The following is a 24,847-nucleotide window of genomic DNA, read 5'->3' as shown; positions in this document are numbered from 1 at the left end:
CGAGAAGTGTTTACACCAACTCGGTGACTATGCGGGAAAAGTAGTGCAAGGTATGTGCTTTCTATTGCCTGTTACATACCTCAATAAATGTGTCTTGGGCTACAATTGTCAAGTGTAACTTATTTTTTGAATTACCCTCATAGCTTACTCAATCCATTAAAAGCCTTAAAACACCTCAATCAGCTCTCACAGGTGCTTGCTTTCCAGATGATGCAATTTGTAGAAGTGAAGCCTTTTTTGGTAAGTACCTTTTGTTCTTCTCTTCTCTTCTCTCTTTTTTTTTTATTTTATGTAAACCCCAAACGTGAGAGGTATTAGAACCATAGTACTTAGTACCGTGCTTGGGTTGGAGGTTGAGAAGACGAAAGAAGATATTTATTGACATTGGACTTGAACTTCTGTAGACTGTAATTTTTAGGAAATACGTATGAAGGAAGGAAGGTTGTTCCAGAAAACAGCAGTTGAATGAATAAACAAGGAAGATGAAAAGTTGGTTCTGTGAGTCTGAAGTTGGACAGTAAATGGATGTTGGCAGGTAGCTGCACGTGTTCGAACTGTTTTGAAAGAGAGAGCAGGAATTATAGAAGCCAATTCAGAAGAACAGTGCCCATGGAAGTATCTGTAGAAGAGGCATGCAGCATAAACAGTACGTCTATGAGACAGCGAGTGGAGAGTCTCTGTTAGAGATGAATCATTACTTAACCTAACTGCACTCTTCTGAATGGCATCAAGAAGCCTGAGAGAGGTTTGAGGGCACCACCCCAGATGTGGGAACAATATTCCATGGTAGGGCGGATTTGCGATTTATACAGAGTGAGCAGCTGTTTGGAAGAAAAGTAATGCCGAGAGCGAAAGAGAAAACCAAGTTTTTTAGATGCAGAGGAAGCAATATTTGTAATGTGCTTGTGCCAAGAGAGATTAGAAGTCAGGTAATCCCCAAAAGAGATATCATTTTGCCTAGAAATCAGAGTGTCACTAAAGATAAGCATAGGAGCAGGAGAATCCTTTTTGCCAGATATAAGGCAAGACTGAGTTTTAGAAGGATTGAAATCAACTAAGTTGTCTTTGCCCCACTGGAGAATTACCTGAAGATCGGCATTTAAGGAATTGGTAGCAGATTTTTGAGATGTTGAAGCTGATTGAGCAGGGCAAGGTTTCTCAAAAAAGAAAGTGGAATGCAATGTGCTATCATCGGCAAAACTATGGATAGGATTTCCAGTCAATGGAAGAAGGTCATTAATATACAATAGGAAAAGAGTGGGGGAAAGAACTGAACCTTGGGGGACACCGGCATTAGTGGAGAAGTTAGAAGACAGAGAGACATCTACCATCACCCTCAGTGAGCGATCAGAGAGAAAACTGTATAACCAATTACAAAAAACAGTAGACAAACCATAAGATGGAAGCTTGTTTAGAAGACCTTTATGCCAGACATGATCGAAAGCCTTTGAGATGTCAAGAGCAACTACTTGTGTTTCACCGAACTTTTCCATTGAATTAGTCCATAAATGGGTAACATAAGCCAGAATATCATCAGTAGATCGACACTGACGGAATCCATGCTGGCGATCGTTGATCAGGCGGAAGGTTTCTGGGTAGTTTAAGAGTTGGCGGTTAATTGATTTCTCCATTACTTTAGAAAGAGTAGAAGTAATTGCAATTGGGCGATAATTGGATGGGAGGAATTTGTCACCCTTTTTGGGAACTGGCTGGATATGAGCAAATTTCCAAGCAGAAGGAAAAACACCTTTGGAATAAGAAAATGAAAAAAGGTGACAAAGAACAGGAGTAAGTTCAGGAGCACAGGTTTTGAGAACAAGTTGAGAAATACCATCGGGACCTGGAGCTTTCTTAGCATCAAGATTCGTCAAAATCCTTCTGACATCCTTTTGACGGAAGATCACAGGAGGCATTGAATGGAGCATGTTGGGAATGGTGGGAAGTGTTTTACCAAGATCATTAATACATGAGTTGGAAGAAAAATGGGATGCTAGCAGGTCAGATTTATCCTTGGCTGAAGTGACAACAAAACCATCTGGTTTGGACAGAGGTGGGAGCAGAGATGGGCAAAAGTTGCGGCCAATAGCTTTGGCAAGAGACCAGAATGCTCGGCTACCATTAGGGCAAGAAGCAAGTTTTCTATTCTTAGCCTGTTCAAACTCTAGTTTGGACTGATTAATAACTGCTTTACAATTGTTGCGAGCTTTGGTGTAGGCAGAAAATGAAACTGAAGAATTAGAAACAAGCCAATTATGATGTGCAACATTCTTCTCTTGAACAGCCTTAGCACATTTATTGGAAAACCAAGGTTTAGATAAAGGACGAGATTTTAAAGTAGAGGGTAAGATAAAGGATTCCATTCCTGCAAGAATAATTTCACTGACACGATCTGAACAAACGTTGACATCTGAAGTTTTTAAATAGTAATCCAACAAGGAAAAGAAGAAAAGAAATCTCGCAGGTCATTCCATTTTGCATTCTTGTAATGCCAAACAACACGAGGTTGGGAATAGCCGTGAGATAAAAGCTCTATTGGAGAAAAGACAATCACCAAGTTGTGATCTGAAATGCCTAAAGGACCTATCACTTCAACCGTGTACTTAGAAGGGTTGTTTGTGAGAAAAATATCAAGCGTGTTGGCTGTATGATTAGAATTGTCCGGTATTCTTGTAGGTAAATGAACAATCTGTGTAAGGTCTTTAGTAATTGCAAAAGCCTCAGCATCTCGACCAGCTGGGTCGATGTGACTAGAAAACGGAAGCCAGCTGGAGTTGTGAACATTAAAATCACCAAGGAAAATTACCTCACTGTTAGGAAAGTTGGACTGGAGAAAGTCAAGTTGCAAAGAGAGGAAGTCAAAAAGCTCCAAGTGATTTGTGTAGTTGGGAGAATGATAGAGGCAACATATGAATTTCACAGAATGGAGTAGAGAGATTTTAAGCCAGAGAAGATCAAAGAGAGGAGATTCCAAATTGCCAAGTCTCTGACAGGGAATATCAGAATGGACATATGCACAAGTACCACCTTTGAGGCGAAGGAGTCATATAGCAAATAATTTGGGCATCTGAGATGAGCAGAAGTTGAATCAACCGATAACTGAGATTCTGTCAGAAAAAGTAAATGGGGTTTGGCAGACTGCAAGTGGAAATGGACATCGTTGAGATTAGAATTGAGACCACGTATATTTGTGAAGTGAATTAGGAAATGTTTGGGAGGTTTAGATGTTTTCGCAGATAAGCTTGCTCTATTAGTTTGACAATTCATGGTGTATTCAATGGTAAGAAAAAGTGGGTGAGACATGCTGTATGAAGTAATGAAATTTTTGGATATGGCGTACACATGGTAAGAATATACCCAGATCCTTGGCATGACGTGGCCTCGACAATGCCCCCCGCATACACACTACTCGGACTCCCTCCAATCACTATCTGGCAGAGTAGAGGTAGCAAGATTATACACTAGCTGATCCGGAAGCCTCCTAGAGAGTTACTAATAGGTTCGGTCCGGTGTACTAACTAGCGGCCAGCCTGTGAACACCATTTTAGAGCTGTACCCTCGAAATGTAAGGAATATTGAATCTCGCCACAACGTTCATCATAACCTCAAAAGTCATCAATCATACTGCATGATGGAAGAGATGGGGAAGGGTTGACCGGAACTTAGCTCTAGAGACTAAACATGGGTTCCGCCACTTCAAATGCGCCCCTGTAGCCAGATGAGCAGGAGCAGCAGTAGGTAGCACATGCTTCTTGATTAGACCGGGGTTCGAGCCCATGATCACCAAATACGGAGGATGCGGAAAGGTCAGGGAATGACTACTGCATATTCCCGGAGCAATATGGCCTTAGTTGCTAATGCTCCTAAAAACCAAATAACAAACAAACCACCACTTCAAGCCTCCAATAAGCAAAGTGGTGGTATTGCACCGGTTGATGAGTCACCTACCATCTAGTACTGCCTGGTAACATAGAGGGGCGACATTCCTCCTTTTGGTGTGTGTGCCACACTTCGACCCCTGCTTACATTGGTTCACCACTGGGTGGTCACCCACCATGTACTTGTGCACGGAGGTTATACCCAGTATTACTAACAGTCCCACCATCATGAAGGTGCAAGCAGAGGATTTGGCTGTCACAAACCATCCGGACTTTGCCGAACTTGTGTCCACTTGAATTGAGTGTCACCCGAATATCAGTTCCATCAGCGTTTTAGACTCCCAGGTAGCAAGTACAGCTTGTCTGGCATATCTGAGAGAATGTCTGTGGCAACCACAAGGACCAAGGGCAACCTCTCTGCACCCATTCCAGAAAATCCACATCCTTCTTAAAATGAGGCTTTCAGACTTGTATTCATTACTCAAGGTGTGGCCTAATGCCTTATATAATGTGATAATCCTTTTCCCTACTGGCAAAATTCCTATTTATCATTGCCAAAACCCCATGAGCTATCCCAGATCTTTATCATTCTCCACTATTCAAGTGTGGTATCACATAACTGATATGTTATTCTGGGATTACTGCTACTTTTATATCATGAAAACTTGGACGTTAAACCTGGTATGCCTTCATCACTATCATTGAAAACAACAATAGGACCAGCACTGAACTGTGGAGACACAAATAGCATTAATCTAAGAGCGATTGATAACTACTCTGTCTTCTCCCACTCCACCATCCCTTTATTCATAGCAGTAATGCAACACTGCTCCAGTTTGTACAGTGATCTGGCCCAACTGCTAATTTTATAAAAGTGAGCTATCTGTTTTGTAGGACCATTATCAGTAATTCAGTTTGTTGCTGCAGGCAGTTTATTTGAATCATAACACGAGATTATTGCTTATGGTCGAGTAATATGAGCATTATTCTTTTAGGTAAAAATTCAAGGCCAAAATGCTGAAATGCTTAGAGCTGCATGTGAACAATTTCTTGGTAAATCAGAAGATGAAATAATGCACATTTCTAGAGAAACACTTGAAGGACACCAACGAGCAATTATGGGCACAATGTCAGTTGAGGTGAGTATTATGTGTGGATATTGATAAACACCATTGCTTAATGCAACATTTAACAATTTTTTTTTTATGAGACTCTGATAAATTGCTGATACTTTTCACTTAATGATGTAAATATTTTTTATTATAATGGCAAACATATATATTAAAGGACCTGATTTCAATCTTTGGTTGCTTTGTGATTTATGATAATCAATTTATAGCAAAAGCTTAATTTGTCCTGTACTTGCCTCTTAAATTTACATTAATAGTAAATAACTAAGATTATGCTCAGAGGAAGAAGTGCACCTCTTTTTCCCCAGGTTCTCTTCCATAAATCACTGTGTAAATGAGAAGAACTAAAAATATACAGGAAGAAACACACAGGGAAATGTTTACATTTTTATTCCCACCATCCATATAACACCAAGAAATCTGTATTGTACAACCCGATATACAACACCATAAAATATAGTCATTCACAAGAAGACTTAACAACTACAATACTTGACAAAAATGTTTACAGCCAGGAAGTACCCCAAGCAGTTGATTCAGAACACACCATACTACCATTACAATAGTTTTAGGACCAACCAGTCAAGAACTGAACTCGCACAACATGTACAGTTACACAATCATAACCCATTGATTGATTCCACTATTACCTAATTAAATTAAATTCCAATTATAGATACTCCAATATGAAGCCCTAGCAATAGAGTGGTTTCGGCATAATATGTCACTGGAAATATTAAACACAAGATTACTAGCCAGTCTCTCAACAATATGGAGCCTCGTGCAATTTAAATTCCCGCGTGTTTAAACGTGACACATCATGGGAGATAGAATTACTTCATGAATCTTACCTTCACACTGCACTACTCAGCCAACTGACAATGAACATACTGAAAGTCCTCCGTTTAGACTCTTGGCTTTTAACCACTGGTTTTTAGTTCTTCTTGTTTACACAGTGATTTATGGATGACAACTGTGGAAAAAACAGGTGCACTTCTTCCTCTGGGCATAATCTTAGTTATTAATTATTAATGTCATTTTAAATCTTTCACTTTTACATTCTCACGACCTTCAAAATATTATAAATACGGATCAGGAGATAAGTACTGGATGAATTAAGCTTTCGCTATAAATTGATTGTGAAAAAATATACAGTACTTTAAGGCTGAACTATAAAAAATCTTCTAACTCTCAATTCCCAAAAATATTTTAACGATAATTATAGCACCTCTACCATTCCTGCTATCCTTTTCCAATTTCTAATTATAGTTTGCCCAGATGGATGCAGATACAATAAACCGGAAGCACGAATACTCCAAAATCCTTATCAAGTACTTTGTTAGTAAATTACACATTGTGTTTCTTGAAAAATGTCTTATAAATGACATTATTCCAAAATTTATCCACGTATGCACCAGCAACACGTTGGAAATACCCTCATATTGTAAAACAGACCTCATTAGCAATTGTTAAACACAAGCTTGGGTTGGGAAATGATTAAGGCCTGACGTAGCCCAGTGGTCAGGAGCGAGAGTGCATAGCACGCGTTCCTTGAGTGGACCGGGGTTCAAACCCGTGACTACTAAATACGATAAATATTTGTATTGACGATTTATTGTAAACTCTACTGACTTGGTTGTCGTGCCGGAGTATAAACAGAAAAATTTATTTATTTATTTATTTATTTCGGGGCAAGTATAGACTGCTACATGAAATACATTATCAGAAGTTCTGACTAAAAAGGAATGTGTCACCGGAAGCTTGGTCTGAATTCACAGACTTGAACAGCATGTGTTATATGGATAGTGGGAATGACATATTAAGAAATGGAACTCCTTTGGTATAGCGACACCCCCCCTCCCATGCATCTTCAGTCATAAAACTTTCATCAAATCCATTTACTTCTACAGAACTGTCCGGGCTCGAATACAGCTTCAATTTCGCTATTAATGATACTTGATACATTCAAGATAGTATAATTGAGTTACAGATAAAATTAGAAATCCATGAAAAACACAGGTTGATACATCAAACACGATTATTAACTTGCACATCAGAACACGTTCTAACCTTAGTGAACAACAGTTAAAGGATTTAGATAAATTTCGGAGGAAAGACGACATTGTCATTCAAAAAGCTGACAAAGGAGATACAACTGTAATTTTAGATAAGCACACGTGTATATAGAGAAGATTCGACAGGTTCTTTCAGATGATAATACATACCAGGTAGATAATACATACACAATTTCAGAACAAACAAAGAGATTAATTTACACATGCTACAAAATATAGGTATTAGGAGTAACATCTACCACATGTTCGGCATCGTTAAACTACACGATGGGCAGGTCATGGGGTTTTGTCAATGATATATAGGAATTTTGCTAGCAGGGAAAAGGAGGTGATTATCCCTCTGTATAAGGCAATGGTCAGGCCACGCCTTGAGTACTGCGTACAGGTCTGGAGGCCTCATTTTAGGAAGGATGTAGATTTACTTGAGCGTGTACAGAGAAGGGCAACAAGATTGGTGAGGGGAATGAAGGGATCCTCTTACCAAGAGAGGCTTAAGTTCTGCAAATTGCAGTGGCTGGAGACTAGGCACCTGCGCGGTGATCTGATTGAGGTATATAAGGCCTTGAACGGGTTGAGCACGCTGAATTCTGATGGGATCCTTCCACTTGTTCAGATTACGAACCTAAGGGGGCATAAATTCAAATTAAGAAAAGACAGATGTAGAATAGATGTGTGGAAATTTGAGTTTAGCCAGGGGGTTAGTTAATTGCTGGAACAAAATTCCATCTGTCGTTGTGGAAGTTGATAGGTTGAATAAATTTAAGGAGGAACTGGACAGGCATTTGGAGGGAATGGTGTGATTTTTTTTTTTTTTTTTTGGCTGATGCTGCATAAGCTCATACATTTGCTTTCTTGCATCACACGCCACTACTACTACTACACAAAACAGGTTACCCATTGGGACCTTTTTTTTGTCTTATATAAGAAATCAACTTTTGCTAATCTATCGTCTTTTCTTGTCAAGATAATTTCCCCACTAATGGGGTTTTTGGAATTCAGGGTATATAATACCACTCAAGTGTTCGAGCTTATCAACAATGTTACCATTTCAGACATTGACATGCTCACATCATATGGCATTGTTTCACCATATGATGCTACACCAACATAAGTGTAGATTACATGCTGCTGAAACCATGCAATCTGTTAACAATGGACACTACACTAAAAAATTGCTCCACCCTTAGCATCAGTAGTATCTTAGAACTGACTTCTATTTTAATTAGGGCAAGACATTTTCGGTTTATCGATGATACTTATGAACAGATTTATGGACTTCCAATGGGATTGGGCATTTCTGTCCCCTTTCCGAAATATATTTGGCAAGCATTAAAAGTCAGATACTCTAACCGTTCCCGTCTGGAATCAAACTTTTTATACCGTATGCAGATGACATAATACTAATCAATAATAAAAATGTTATTGGGAACCTCCTAACCAAGTTTAATTCTGTACACAATAGGCTTAAATACGCCTTAGAATTAGAAGACAATAGCATTAATTTTCTTAATCTAACCATATACAAAAGTGACAACAGACTCAGAACCAAAATATACAGGAAGAAAACACACAGAGAAATGTTTACATTTTCATTCCCACCATCCATATAATACCAAGAAATCTGTATTGTACAACCAGATATACAATGCCATAAAATATAGTCATTCGCAAGAAGACTTAACAACAGAACTACAGTACTTGACAAAAACGTTTGCAGCCAGGAAGTACCCCAAGCAGTTGATTCAGAACACCATATCAGCAATAAAAAATAACGTCAAAAATCCTCACAGCAATAGCATCAGTAAAGACTATACACAGTGCACCAAGATTATGCTACGTAACGTTTTTGTAGGCATAAACATTATGTTAATATTTCCTTCTAACAATAAACTGAGAAGCTTCTTTAGTATAAGGAGACTTACAAATACAAAATACAAGACATTAACAATGTAATATATCTCATTAAATGTCAACCAGATTGCAATGCCTGTTACATAGGTAGCACCACAACGAAACATGGATCATCTAAATTCAGCGAATACAAGGGCATACTACCATCACAATAGTTTTAAGACCAACCAGTCAAGCACTGAACTTGCATATCATGTACAGTTACACAATCATAACCCATGATTCTGCTATTACCCAAATTAAATTAAATTCCAATTATAGGATACTCCAATATGAAGCCTTAGAAATAGTGGTTTCGGTATAATACGTCACCGGAAATATTAAACACAAGATTACTAGCCAGTGTCTTAACAGTATGGAGCGTTGCACATTTTAAATTCCCACATGTTTAAATGTGATGCATCATGAGAGCTATAATTACTTTAAAAATCTTACCTTCGCACTGCACTACTCAGCCAACTGATGATGAACATAATGAAAGTCTTTCGTTTAGACTCTTGGCTTTTGACCACCAGTTTTTAGTTCTTCTCGTTTACACAATGATTTATTGATGACAACCATGGAAAAAAAACAGGTGCACTTCTTCTTCCTCTGAGCATAATCTTAGTTATTAACTAAGAATGTAATTTTAAACCTTTCACTTTTACCTTCTCACGAATTTCAAAAAGTTATAAATACGGATCAAGAGGTGAGTTTCTGGACGAATTAAGCTTTTGCTATAAATTGATTATGAAAAAATATACAGTACTTTAAGGCTTAACTATAAAAATCATCTAACTTGTGATTTATGTTATATTAATTTTTTTTGCAAAGTAGAACCAGTTGAGCCTTGAAAATATTATCTTGCTTTATTTACATTAAAATGTTTATCACTGAATTTTGATATTATGTCATAGTTTCTAACTTTACCTAAAGCAAGTTAAAACATATATATAATATTTAAAACTATTTAAATTAAAACATATTTCTTCTCTTGGTAAACATTAAATTTGACATTTTTTTTTTGTGAAGTTTGTCAAAAATAAACTAAAAGCAAGGCTATAAAAAGGAAGATGGAAATATTCTTATATATTTAATGCAGTAACCAGTTATTCTTTTTGTTTTACTTTGTGCATTGTCCAAATTTCTGATGACATTTTCTTTTTGGAATTTCTGATGCCATTTTGGCCTGCTTCTGCCAGACATTTTACTGTGAATATTAATGAGTTATTATTAAACACAACAACAATTATGTGTGCATTCCTCCATAGATTCAGGCTGCGCTAATCCTTTGCAGTATAATGATATGGAAATTCAGGGGATAAAGACAAGACAAAACAGAGGCAAAAAATAACAAAGCAATTCTAATTCTGTCAGTTTACTTTAACATTGTTCATATTTTTAATTACAAAATGATTATCTTGCTGATTTCAGGCACATTACTGTTTTAAGTACACTATCACAGAGAACTTTGTTTCCATAAAAGAACAACACCAAGAACTCTGTGCTTGTTATGAATACTCACAACGATACAAAAACACAACTTTAGCATATAATGGTTGTGTTTGAATGGAAGTTTTTTCCATACTAAGCTGTTCACTTAGGCAAACTATATTATTTTCTCTATTCCATGCATTTGCTAATAGAAGCCATCTGCTTGCTGATGGCAGCTGTTTTTAATGACTAGGTGGAACCGTGGACACAGTATTTGTTTTTAAGTTGGACATAAGCCCAAGCTGTAATGAAAAGTTCTTGGCATTGATCATTTGAGAGAACACAAAGTTTTCCCCATGATCATGTACCTAACACAGTAATATGCCTCAAATCTGTAGATAATCATTAATTTTTATAATTAAAAATACGAATAATGTTAAAATAAAATGACAGAATTATAGAACTGCTGTGTTATTCTTAGAGTGCAGAACAGTTAACTTTTTGGAACACTGTTTTCCAGGTCCTAGCTGGTTGCTTTGATTACTTGTAGTTCACACTTGATCATTCACTGAATCTAATCTTTCTTGGTAATTTTTGGTTATGAGGAAACTCTTTGCCATAGCTGTGCTTTCATTGGCCTAGAAGTCCCTACTAATCATCACTTTCCCATGTGGTTTTATTGTCTTGTGAGTTCATCTACCAGTGAATCAGTTTGTTGCATAATCTTATTTTTATTTACATTTCATGGCAGGTTTCATACTGTTGCCTGAAAGAATTCCAACTGTGAATGTCACTGCTGGTGAACTTGTAAAGTTACGAAAACAAATTAAATCTCATTTGCCATCAGAGTTCTTTTTTGTTTTATGTATAAAATCAAATGCTGCAGACTATTTGTGTATGACCATTCTTGCCAACAAAAATGTAGATTTACAGCTGGAAAATTATAATAATAGTTCAGGGGTACTATTATTTCATCATGTGTACTCTGCATACATGATGAAAAGGCTTTTAGATTTCTTTCCATCTTTAAATTTCGTTCCTGCATACAGAGTACACCTTAGGCCATTGGTCAAAATGTGGAATACTGTGTCTAGTAAGACATAACTTAGAGATTTCTCCCTGATGTACACATGACAGAATCAGTGACTTTAGTATTAATACAGTACTGGAACATACTTTTATGTTAAAATGTTTTGTGAGCGAAAATCCTGACTGAATTTTTCACGGGTATTTTCAAGAAAATCACCCCCATAAACCATGAGGTTTGTGGGGGTGACACATCTAGTCTAGTCTGGATATCTAGTCTGGGTTTCAGACATATCCAGTCTGGATTTCAGTTTGGCTGAAACTCTTAGCAGATCACAGGAAAGTTGATGAGAAGAACTTTGAAAAACTTTGTTTTTCTGATTTGAGTATGCATAGCTGTGAGCAGAGAGGATACTCACATTGTGATTAGAAAATAATTTGGGTGAATTAGACTGATTTGTTTTTTAGGATGGTGTATACAGTCCTGAAATTTTGAAACTGTTCACAGTAAACCTTATTCTAATATAAGGTTTATATGATATACAAAATGTTTTGATTTTGTACCCATTTTCTTTTGTTTGGACTACTTTCTGAATCTGCTTAATTATTTACCAAAACAATTCTTATAGGAATAAATTCCTTTATTCTTCTTTCAACTTCAAAGCTTTCTTTCCTTTTATATGCCATTTTCTTTTAATTGCACATTTTCTTTTAGTATAATAAACATATCACTGCTTCCTTTTATTGTTCAGTAGAGCAAGAAACCCTGCACAGCCTTAATTTCAAGATGTTCTTTGATTCTGTTAGCATTCTGTTCTTTCTTTCTTTCTTACACAGAGGTGTGCCACATTTAATTTATACTTTATATCATCTTTTTATTCTGTAATTGAACTGATATTAGTATTAGCATTAGTAATGGCCGCATGGTGCAAGAAAGCCTATGGCTTATGCTGCACCAGCCAAAAAAAAAAAAAAAAGAAGAAAAACCCAAATAAAACAATGATCAAAAAAATAATAATAAATAAATAATAATAAAAGAAAAGGAAATTAAACCTATCACCCTATGTGCTTCCCTCACCCAAAGGTACTATCCAGATGACCTTTGAATTTCCCCAAACTGTCAGCCTCTACCACCCATGTAGGCAACTTATTCCAGTAATTTATAACTCGCTGGCTAAAATAAAACTTCCTGCAGTCCAATCTAAATATTTCCTCCCGTAACTTGAATTTATGTCCCCTAGTTCTAGCATCATTTATAATCTTGAAAATTTCGTCCTCATTCATTTTACTGATGCCTCTCAGAGCCTTAAACACCTCAATCAAATCACCTCTAAGGTGTCTAGTTTCCAAACTCTGCAACCTACATATTCGAAGTCTTTCTTCATAAGGACGCCCTTTTGCCAACCTCAACAGGCAAGTTACCCGTCTTTGCACACTTTCAAGAAGCTCAATGTCTTTCTGTAGGTGCACTCTCCATACTTGAGGCCCCGGGTGCCAAGCGTATTTCGAGGCCAAGCGATATTCTGGTGATATATAGAGCGCTCTTCTAAAGTGATTGAAGTTATTTCCTTTTAAGTTCCTACGTTTCTAGCAAAAGCCTTTCTTTTATAACTAGTTCTATACTTGAAAACCACAAGTTAGAACACAGAAAGGAAACACACCTTTCTTTTTCCTATATTTCTTGTTTTATTAACCAACTAACACTTCAACCGCTTGGCCTCCGAGCGGCACTGCTCCTGCCTCCCCGTGGCGGGGCCGGTAATCTGGGGGAAAAGTTATCCCCCAGGGCTAAAAGGAGCAACGATGGATAAAAATGAATATCCACCTCTAGAGCCTTCAAACTCAAGGCTAGACAAACCTAATGATGAAGACGTGAACCAAGCAAAAAGGCTCCGAAGAGAAGTTCAGTGCAATGAAATGCCAAACTTTCTGGTGATACACTCTCTCTCCAACCAACCTGTAGGCAAATTATCACCATTCGTCCTCCAAAGATTTCTGGAATCGATTGCTGGAACACCAAAAATGGTTAAACGACTGCAATCTGGAGACCTATTAATTGAAACAGCCAACTCCAAACATTCCGAGTGGCTGCTCAAAACAACGACATTCGGTGGCCTGCCAGTATCTATTACTCCGCACAACACCTTAAATTCCTCGAAAGGCGTTATAACCGAATGGGACCTACTTACAATATCAGAAGAGGAATTAGTTAAAGAACTGAGTAATCAAAAAGTAACCAACGCCAAACGCATAATGACCAAAAAAGATGGAAATCTCGTCCCAACTAGGTCAATCATTTTAACCTTCAGTACCCCAGATTTGCCATCCTCAGTAAAAGCTGGCTATTTAAACTGCCGAATTCGGGCTTATATTCCTAACCCGATTCGTTGTTTTAAATGCCAAAAATATGGACATTCCCAACAAGCATGCAGAGGAGAAGCTATTTGTCCTATTTGTGGTTCCAAGGAACATACACAAGCAGACTGTTCAGCATCAAGTCCCATTTGCCCTAACTGCAAAGAAAGTCACCCAGCATTTTCAAAATCCTGTGAAATGTGGAAAACAGGGAAGAAAATTCAAAAATATAAAATTGAACACAAAGTCACATACCCTGAGGCACGCAGACAGGTTATGTTGACCATGCCCAGTCGTTCATATGCGTCTCACACTCGAAGCTTTATTTCAACAGCAGTACAAACAGATGTATCAATACCCCCCAGCACATCTATGGCTAATTGGGTTAAAAATACACTATCTAATTCAGGAAAAGACACACATCAAACTAAAACCAGTGAATCGACCAACACTCCAATCAGCATCCCAACTGATACTCGGACAGTCTCGCATGATAAAGAAAAATTAAAAACTACCAAAGACAACAAGAAACCTGAATCATCCACCAATAGTATGGAAGTAGATGTACACTCAGATCTTGAGGAACCCATACTAGAACTTCATGCAAATGACACTATGGATACTGGGCGCCCCAGCTTCCCAAAAAAAGACCGGAAAAAGTGCTCAAACAAAAAACAGTCTGATGAATCATCCTCAACTAAACCTAAATGAACCACAGTATCTTACAATGGAATTGCAGAGGTTTTCGTTGCAACACTGACGATATTCAATACTTAATTAACCGATATTCTCCAGCTGCCTTCTGTCTACAGGAAACTTACCTGACCTCACAAATTTCTCCTTCGATAAAGAACTATTGCCTTTATCGAAGAGATCGAAATACCGCTAATGCTGCCCATGGTGTGGTAGCAATCCTAGTAAACTCGAAGATCCCAACTAGACATATCCCAATCCAAACTGAAATAGAAGCTATTGCTGTTCGCATAACTCTCCATAGTGCAATAACACTTATCTCAATCTACCTACCACCAAACCGTTCTTACTCTTTAAGAGATCTTGAAGACCTGTTTATACAGATACCTCCACCTCTCTGTATATTAGGGGACTTTAACGGGCACCACCCATTATGGGGTTCTCCCAAATTGGATAGACGTGGCCGACTAATTGAAAGCTTTTTAGAGGCACTAAATTTCAGTATACTCAATACTGGTGCACCGACACACGTACAGCTCCCAGCAGGACACACATCAGCAATAGACCTCACAATTTGTTCACCAGTACTAGTCCCAACCATAGAGTGGAATGTAATAAATGATCCCATGGGCAGTGACCACTTTCCAATAGTATGCAACTTTCTGATAGCAAAGACTCCTTCAATTCAACCGTGCAGAAAGTGGAAATTTGTCCGAGCAGACTGGGCAAAATTTCAATCGTCAATCGACCTTGATGAGGAAAAAATCCGCCTCCAACATATTGATGATGCCACAGATTACATCACGTCGCATCTTCTAAATGTGGCTAAAAATACAATACCACTATCAAATCCCCCGGGCCGAAAACATCATAATTACTGGTGGAATGACAAATGCACCACAGCAAAGAGAGCAAAAAATAAAGCTTGGAATTTGTTTCGGCAATGTCCGAGCACAGTCAATCTTATTAACTATAAGAAATTAAGGGCAAAAGCACGCTTCATACAAAAGCAAGCAAAGAAAGAATCCTGGATCCGTTTTGCCTCTAGTTTTCACAGAAATACTGATTCCAAAATAATATGGAAAAAAATTAGACAGCTGTCTGGTAAGTTTCCTACCATACCTTCTCCAATCCTCTCTTGGAATGGGAAAGATCTCTCTAATCCAGTAGATATAGCTAATGCTTTGGGAAATACTTTTGCCGAAATTTCAGCAGCAACAGCCTATCCTACCTCATTCCAAAGAATTAAAAACACTGAAGAAAAGCATGCTATTCATTTTCAAACTGCCCGTCTTCTCCCATATAACAAACCTCTGCAATATTCTGAACTTTTACATGTCATTAAAACTGCCCGCAATGGTGCTGCCGGGCCAGATGGGATTTATTATGTCATGCTACAACATCTTGATGACAAAGCTTTGCGCTGCCTCCTGGTCTTTTACAATCGCATATTTTTAGAAAATGTTTTTCCAGCTTCTTGGCATCACTGTACAGTTTTGGCATTCCTGAAACCTGGAAAAGATCCATCCAACCCGAATAGCTATAGACCCATATCTCTCTCAAGCTGCCTCAGCAAAATTCTTGAGAAAATTATCCACAGAAGACTCGTCTGGATCATAGAGTCGGAACAGCTAATGAGCCATAGTCAATATGGCTTTCGTCAAAACAGGTCATGCCTAGATCTTATGGTCAAGGCTGAATTTGCCGTCCGTAATGCTTTTGTCAAACGTGAACATCTAGTAATGGTTTCAATAGACATAGAGAAGGCTTTTGATACCACTTGGCGGTATGGTATACTTAGTGATCTTTACCTTCTAGGACTACGAGGCAACCTCCCTATATTTATTGAGAACTTCTTACATACTAGATCATTTCAAGTTCGATACCAACATGCCCTTTCCACAACTTTCATCCAGGAAGAAGGTGTTCCACAGGGATCAGTACTGAGTGCCACTCTTTTTGCTCTGAGAATAGATTCTATCACTAAGCAGCTTCCAAATACAGTTGAGACTTACCTTTATGCAGATGACCTTTCCATCTCCTGTCATTCTCAAAACATGAGGTCTGTTGAAAGACAGCTTCAGATATCACTTAATAAAATTCAACAATGGGCAAGCCTCAACGGCTATCGGCTCTCGCAGCAGAAAACAGTTGCCATCCACTTCTGTAGACAACGCAAACTCCATCCAGATCCTGAACTTCAAATTTCTAACATCGTTGTCCCAGTCACCAGCAACATCAGATTTCTTGGATTAATCCTTGACAACAAGTTAAATTTCCTAGACCATATTAAAAATGTACGGACGTCATGTCTAAAAAAGTTAAACATACTCAGAGCTTTATCTGCCCAAACATGGGGTGCAGATCGTACCTCGCTTCTTCGTTTATACAGGGCATTAATCAGATCCCGTCTCGATTATGGTGCTCCTGTCTATGATTCTGCCAGAAAGAGTGTATTACGCTGGCTTGATCCAATTCAGCACAGTGCTTTGAGAATTGCAATTGGTGCATTCAGAACGTCGCCCGCACATAGTCTCTACATTGATGCTCACGAGCCCCCACTAGCTTTACGCAGGAAAACACTGTTACTCAAATATGCTGTAAAGATACAAAGTTGTGCCTCTCATCCCGTTCAGTCATACCTTTTCAACCCACCATTTGAAATCTTATACAGAAACAAACCTAGCATAGTAAAGCCAGCTGGTCTTCGCCTTCTTGAATTGGAGCAAGTTTGGAATATTTCCGTCCATTCCGTACAACAAGTAGCCACATGTACTCAGCCACCATGGACTCCTCCTCCTCTTCCAACCTGTGACACTTACCTCTGTCAATGGAGAAAGAATACTTTGCAAGCATCAAATGTCAAACAAATTCATGCAGTTCACACTCAAAGATATACTGACTTCTCCCCAATCTATACAGATGGCTCTAAATCTAATTCAAATGTTGGAGCAGCTGCAGTGTTTCCGAATACAACTGTATCAGTTTCCCTTCCATCAGAATTTAGTATATTTTCTGCTGAATTATATGCAATCAAACTAGCTTTAGAAAATCTCTGTTCAGACAGTTCCTTCAAATCAGTTATTTACACTGATTCCCTCAGCTCAATCATGTCGTTATGTAATTCCTCAGATGAAGTCCACCCTATTCTTAATGAAATCAGAAGCTTATTACTGAAAATTAAAAAACGCAACCAACTGGTCACTTTTTGCTGGATTCCATCCCATTCTGGTATTTTAGGCAATGAACTGGCCGATAAAGCTGCAAAAAATCCAACTACTTTTGATTTAACCAATATCCCTGTTCCAGCATCAGATTATGCACTAACAGTTCATGCTGCTTGCATATCACAATGGACAGCACTCTGGCACTCTCAGACTAATAATAAACTCTTTCAGTTTAAACATGATCCAAAAATCTGGCACTCCAGTATCCGTACATCGAGACAAGAAGAAGTAGTCCTTTCAAGGGCAAGAATAGGACATACCCATCTGACCCACCTTCATTTACTCACAGGAGATGATCCACCACAATGTACACATTGTTCTAATAATTTGACAGTAAAACATATTCTTATTGGCTGCCCCTATTATAAACAAGCCAGAACTTCATCCTTGATCTCACTGGTTAATCTCCATAAACCAATAACTCTTGAAAATCTCATTGGTGATAAGGCAAATATTTCTGAATTTTTTGACTTTCTCAGGCAAACTGGGCTTTTCAATTATTTCTGATTTCAGATTTTCTTTTGATTTAGGGAAAACTCATGTTTTAATATAATAAGTGAATAGGCACATTATAGCCTTAGCAGCTTATGTGCCATTAAGCCTCCAGAACAACAACAACAACATCCATACTTGAACACAGTATTCCAAGTGTGGTCTAACAAAAGCCTTATATAAAGGGATTACCACGGCCCTATCTCTACTTGCAAAAGTTCGATAGAACATCGATAGGACACCATGTGCCTTCCTTGCAACCTGTTTACAATGCTCAGAGAATTTCATGTCTGACCGTATCGTAACACCCAAGTCCCTTTCCTCCAGTACTGGGTTTAGTTGAACTCCACCAAGTGAATAAGTTATTTTGGGATTACTGTTTCCCAGGTATAATATCTTACACTTTGTTGGATTAAAGCATAGCTGCCATTTTTCTGACCATTCCTGAAGTCTATCTAGGTCTCTCTGAAGAAGCTCAGCTTGACAGTGATCATTAACTACTCTACCAATTTTAACATCATCTGCAAATTTAGACATCACGCCCTCTATCCCTTCATCGATGTTGTTTATGAAAATTAAAAACAGCAGTGGTCCTAATACTGATCCTTGGGGAACCCCACTTCTTACATCAACCCAATCTGAGGAATAGCCATTTATCACAACCCTCTGCCTCCTGCCCTGAAGCTATCCATCTAAGGATTTTCCAAGTGTTTCCGACCTGTTCCAGCTTATGAAGCAACCGCTCATGTGGGACTGAGTCAAAAGCTTTGCTGAAATCTAAATAAACAATGTCGAAATTATTCCCTAAATCCAGCTCGTGAGTGACCCTTTCAAAATAGCGAACCGGATTTGTTAAACATGATTTTCCCTTTACAAAACCATGCTGAGTATCCTTTAGAATTTCAATTCGATCCAAATGATCCTGAATTCCACCCTTGATCATTGCCTCCATGATTTTCCCTACCACTGAAGTCAGACTGACAGGTCAATAATTTCCCACTTCACTCTTAGAGCCACCCTTGTGTATGGGAGATACATTGGCACTTTTCCAATCCAAGGGAATCTCACCAGAGTCTAGTGATGCTCGCATAATTAGCCTCAATGGTTCAATGCACTCACTTGCCGCCTCCCTTAGATTATAGGATATATTCCATCAACTCCAGGAGCATTACTGGCCTATAGGCTCGAAAATGTTTTCATTAAATAATCTTGCAAAATTTCAATATCATTAATTACATATTTTTCAACTTCGCTCCCACAATTTCCCATTGCCACAAAAGATTTTTCAATTGTAAATATCAATGCAAAATAACTGTTGAGTTTATCTACAACGGCAGCTGGTGTATTTAATAGTATCCCCTTTCCCTTACGTAACGGTCCGATCTGGTTTGTCCTGCTCTTCTTGGCATTTATATATGTGAAGAATTCCTTATCCCCCCTCTTTGCTCTGTTTGCTAGTGATTTCTCATAAACTGCCTTTGCCTGTCGAACATTTTCTGTGGCTCTATTACAGATCATCTTGTAGCTGTTATAGGCTTCAGTACTTTTTATTGCTCTGTAACCTTTCCATGCCACCTTTTTCTGCTCAAGTAATGTGGCAACTTCACTATTCATCCAACTTGGAACCCTCCTCGTGGAGTATTTTTTTAATGGTAAATACGCATTCAAGGCATCTATGATTAATGTTTTAAAAGTATACCACAGTTCAATTGTATTCATTCTCTGTGCGATATCTACCCAGTTAATATAGGCCATGTAGTACCTTAAGTCATCGTAATTTCCTTTTCTGAAATTAAAACCCATTCCTTTGCCTTTTACTACTGCTACCTCTCTCATCATCATCCACCGTAGAACTCTGTGATCACTTCCTGCTACTGGTTCCTCTACTGTCAGCTCTGTTATGCCATCTGATTCATGGGTGATGATGATGTCTAGGATATTCTTTTCTCTAGTACTTTCCCTGATATGTTGATACAAATAACAGTCATCTAGTTGATTTAAAAATTTTGTTTCCCCGTGTCGAGTTTCCTTCCCATTTGCTCCAATCAATTAGAGGCAAATTGAAATCATCCATAATAAGACATTGACACTCACTTGCCCATTCCATTTGCATGTAGAGGCTTTCATCATAATCTTCACAATCACCTGGTCTGTAGATTACTCCTACTCGCATTATACCTTTGTTTCCAACTATCTCACACCATACAGATTCTATACTAGCATGTGAAACGTCTGAATCCGGGTAAGCTATCGTCGCACTCAGGCTGCTTCTGATAAGAAGCATTACCCCACCATCCCCTTCTATCTACCCTATCCTTCCTAAATACATTATACAAGCCGTACTGAAACTCATCATTCCCAATTTCCGGGTGGCACCACGTCTCCGTAAGCCCTATTATGTCCGCGTTAGTTGTTTTAACCAGCAGTTCGAATTCGCTCATTTTTTTTGATGACACTTCTAACATTACTATATAAACAATTAAGACTTACTGTTCTTGTATATTTAACAACCCTAACACAACCCTTGAAGTTTTTTAGGCTCTCTTCCCTGGCATTAGCTACCCGCTCACTTGAGACGTTTCTGCCCTCAGAGCATTAGATAATATGTCCAGTTGGGGTAACAGATAAGAACTCTTGAGGTATGTGCAAGAGTTACTTTGACCAATATTATCAGATATACGCATGTCAGTATTACCCACATCCCCCCCTAACTAGCAGTTTCCCTGAACCTTTAAGGTATCCTCAATAATATTGGCAAAAAGTTTGCACCACCTTTGTTTAAGTGTATCCTGTCTCTACAAAACAAATTCCTTCTACCTACAAGTGTGGGCTAAGCTGATAGAAATTTCCCCCCTAAAGCCTTGCAGAGTCCTTCAAGTCTTGAGTTAATCCACAAGGCTTTTAACATATAATCCCTCTTATCGTGTCTGGGCAGAATTGCAGACACAGCATTTCCTCAGCAGGGTCCTGTATTTTTCCAACAAATCGTCAGATCGAGTATGTTTAATGTCATTAGTCCCCACATATGAATAATAATATTCTCTTTACCCCCTTTAAAATCTGACAATCTGTTGGTGACATCATTAATAGTTGCTCCCGGCAGACATACCCTGGTTCTACTCCACCTATCCTTATTACAAAAAATATTCCCCATTTCCCTGACAATGGAGTCTCCTAATAAAACAATGTCCTTTTTAATCAGAGTAGTTTGCACTTGGTTTTTCTGTTTTGAGGCCCGGAATCGGGTGTGCATCACGTGGTAGATTGCTGGAGTCTTGAGTCCCTGACAAGCTCCCAGATGCATTATTCTCGAGGGCAAGCACCCGTTTTTTTCAGTGACTCAAATTGTTCCATCAGTGCAGCAAATTGTAATTTAAGATCGGTGCACTCCTTACATCGATCACAAAGAATAGAATCGCCAGGTGAGCTATGATTAGTCACCAGGTCGACCTTGGAAAACATTCCACAGGTTCTGCAACGGATTAAATCATGACTCACCCATAAATTGCCATCAGCTATTTCCGTGTGAGTCACGATACCCTGTGACATGTTTAAGGCAGATCTCATAACTACCATTATAAAATTAGCTAAATGTCAATGAAAATTAACTTTTAAAAATTATATCTATAATATTATAAAAATCAAACTGTTACAGGAAAACCTATAACAAAATAATCCAACAATATATAAATAAATCAAATATTTAAAAGCACTAATCAACAGTAATCCAATCCACTTAACTGAGGAGCCCTGACAAAGCGCGTCCACTCACATCAAATGCCAACACTCGAATACCAATAATACTTTTCCTATGGTATGAAAATTTACTCAAATCTAGCTTATTCCTAAAAAGCAAGACAAATATGTAATATTAGTTTTGTTGTGCTATTACTCTTCAGCCATTTTTAAAGAAATGGAGATATCCTAACTGCCAGCTGCTACATAATCTTAACATCCTACTTAATAATTTGCCAGTATAGATACCATTATTGTTAGTTGACAGGAAACTTCTCACTTATATATTGAAATTCTGTGGAAAAGCTTTTTGACACCGATGCATTTCCTTAATTTGGTGCTTATGTTCAAAGGAAGCAGAAGCAAATTAATTGATTTGGAGAGCTCAAAAATTCATGATATCATGTTTAAATTTGGAACATGAGTACCAACCTGATATAAACAAGAAAGGTAGGTTTTCAGATATTTTTAAATTGTGTTAGTGTATGATGCTTACATATAACATCTGCTGTATGACTTGTGTTGCATTTTAATTTGTAGGAAATATATAAAGATCGCAAAAAGTTTTCAAAACAAGTATTTGAAGTAGCATCATCTGATCTGGTAAACATGGGCATTACAGTGGTGTCTTACACAATTAAAGACATAAGTGATGAAGAGGTAAGTTACTACCATCTGTACAGAAATTTTTTAACAAAATTGGTTCCTGAAATAGAAAAATTTCCTCTATAAGTGAAAGAATTCTGAGTTGTTTCCATTTTATTTGGCTTCCTAAATCTTGTTTTTAAATTTGCGTGTGTATGTTGTGTGCATATATATGTATATATATTAGCATAAAGTTAAAATATATATAAATTGGCAGAGGCTAAAGCTAAAATATAGCCTTTGGCAATTGATTGTTTGAATATCTGTTCTGCTACGTGTAAAAATTATTTCAATATCTAGCTGCTGTTCATAAAAAATAATAATAATAACAATAAATTATTAACTAAATCGAGGGCTTGCTACGGTCCTGGGATAATGTACACATACTCAAATTTGCACATTACAATATCGAGCCTGTATGCTTCCACAAAAAATGCAAAGCCCATTGTTAGCTGTTGCACTGTGTCTGCTACAATATAACAGTTGCAATGAAGTTGTAAACTTTTCTGGTTTTGGCCATCCAGAGTATAATAGGCATTTATTTTATTTAAAATCTGTTTGAAATAGTACTTTATGACAGATTGTGAGTTCACCACTTATCATTCATATGGACAGATCTAGGTTCAGATCCCTTTAGAGACTGGAGAAATTCTGAAAGGCCTCAGTTGAAGATAGTTAGCAAATTTTAGCAGTGAAAATAAATATTGAATTTTCAACTTGCACAACATGCAAATTGGTCAACAAACATATATGTACTTGCATAATATGATAATTATATGAATTGTTGTGCAATAACTAAAGTAGTTGATGTGTCAGAAATCCTCCACCAATCAGTCAACCTGAAAAAAAAAAAAAAAAACTACTAAAATTGTCAAAGATAATGGAATGCAGATATGCATACAATTTTAAAATCATTTCGATGCTGCATTGAAATATAATCCTGCAACTTTAACTCTGATTAAAACTACTATATTGTTTATTCCCATATATGAGAGTGATCATCTTAGAATCATACCTAACTTGGAATAGTCAAGAAACCACAGTAAATATTGCAACATTTCCTGCCATAGTTGTCAGTATATGATTTCATCACTTATGGTAATTTTTAATAGGTAAAAGCTCATTTACAAAACTCCAAATACTCCACAAAAAATATGAAACATGCCACTAAGTTTAGTTGCTCAAGAAAGCCTTTCTCGCACAAATTTAGTAGGAACCAAGCTTGAAACTTGTATTACATAGCAAATATAAAGTGCCATAATTAATTGCTAATTTTAAAAGATGTATTATTCTCTTCCACTTAAAATAAATATTATTATTATATAAATTAATTTGATTTATTTAGAACTAAATGACTTTCTTAGAATTACTATTCCATGAAAAAATGTTTTTATAGAACTGAGAAACCTAGGAAAAGAACAATACACTAATTCTGTGTTTGAGAAGAGAAGTATAATATGTCATTAATTGAAAGCACAGACAACTTGACTTAATGTAGAACTTGAAATTGCTTCAGTGCCCATGAACATAATGCAAAAAAAAAAAGTCTGAGAAGATTACAGATGTACAGTACATGAGATTTGGAGATTGAGTAACATTATAATTGCCAGGTGCCCTCCATTTTATCCTAAGAAATAAATAAATGTCCTCCTCACACAATTTGACTATCTTAAAATAAATTATATCTCCAACAAGACAGCCAGAGCTTTCTTATAATAATATTAGCAAACAAAATGATACGATTATGACATATCAATATAAAATAGCACCTACATGTATTTTTCTTCGTTTACTTGAATCTTAATTAAAGATTCAATTAAACAAAGTTTACTTGAATTAAATTCAAATAATTCAAGTAAACGTCATATACTTGAATCTTAATTAAAGATTCAAATAAACATTTTAAATTATCAGAACTTTTGACACTAAGAATGCCATTATAAAAATGCCAAGATGCCATGAGAATGCAAAAATTTTGTCAACAAGGGATCACTTCACAACTTAGTGAAGTTTGTTAGAATTACTATTTCTCGACAAATCTTTTATAGAAATGAGAAATTGGCTAAGGTAAAGAAAGCCAACATGAGAACCACAGCAAACTTCAGGAAACTTACCGGACAAACTGGTTTTCTGCTACCGCAGTTTCTCCCTTCATTCTTGGTGCATAGACAGTGTGTGATATCAGTAGTGGTAGTAGAAGTCGAGAACAATGTATTGATTGACACGTAGGTGTGACAGACGATGTAATTATTAGTTTTTTCTCATTATTA

General features: G+C 37.3%; 1 protein-coding gene across 1 annotated transcript in view; it reads left to right on the top strand.

The window, feature by feature from the left end:
• LOC150087782 (flotillin-1-like) overlaps positions 1-24,847 on the top strand; it is a 109,530-nt gene that overhangs the window by 45,701 nt on the left and 38,982 nt on the right. Inside the window, exons 4-5 of the mRNA XM_090370416.1 lie at positions 4,871-5,014; positions 22,473-22,592. Coding sequence (XP_090226542.1) covers positions 4,871-5,014; positions 22,473-22,592 — 264 coding nt within the window. The remainder of the gene's footprint in view (positions 1-4,870; positions 5,015-22,472; positions 22,593-24,847) is intronic.

This window comes from Mastigoproctus giganteus, chromosome 3 (genome assembly GCF_048544385.1).
Source record: "Mastigoproctus giganteus isolate SK-2022 chromosome 3, ASM4854438v1, whole genome shotgun sequence".
Classification (NCBI taxonomy): Eukaryota; Metazoa; Arthropoda; class Arachnida; order Uropygi; family Thelyphonidae; genus Mastigoproctus; species Mastigoproctus giganteus.
This window is presented reverse-complemented; position numbering and strand designations above follow the sequence as displayed.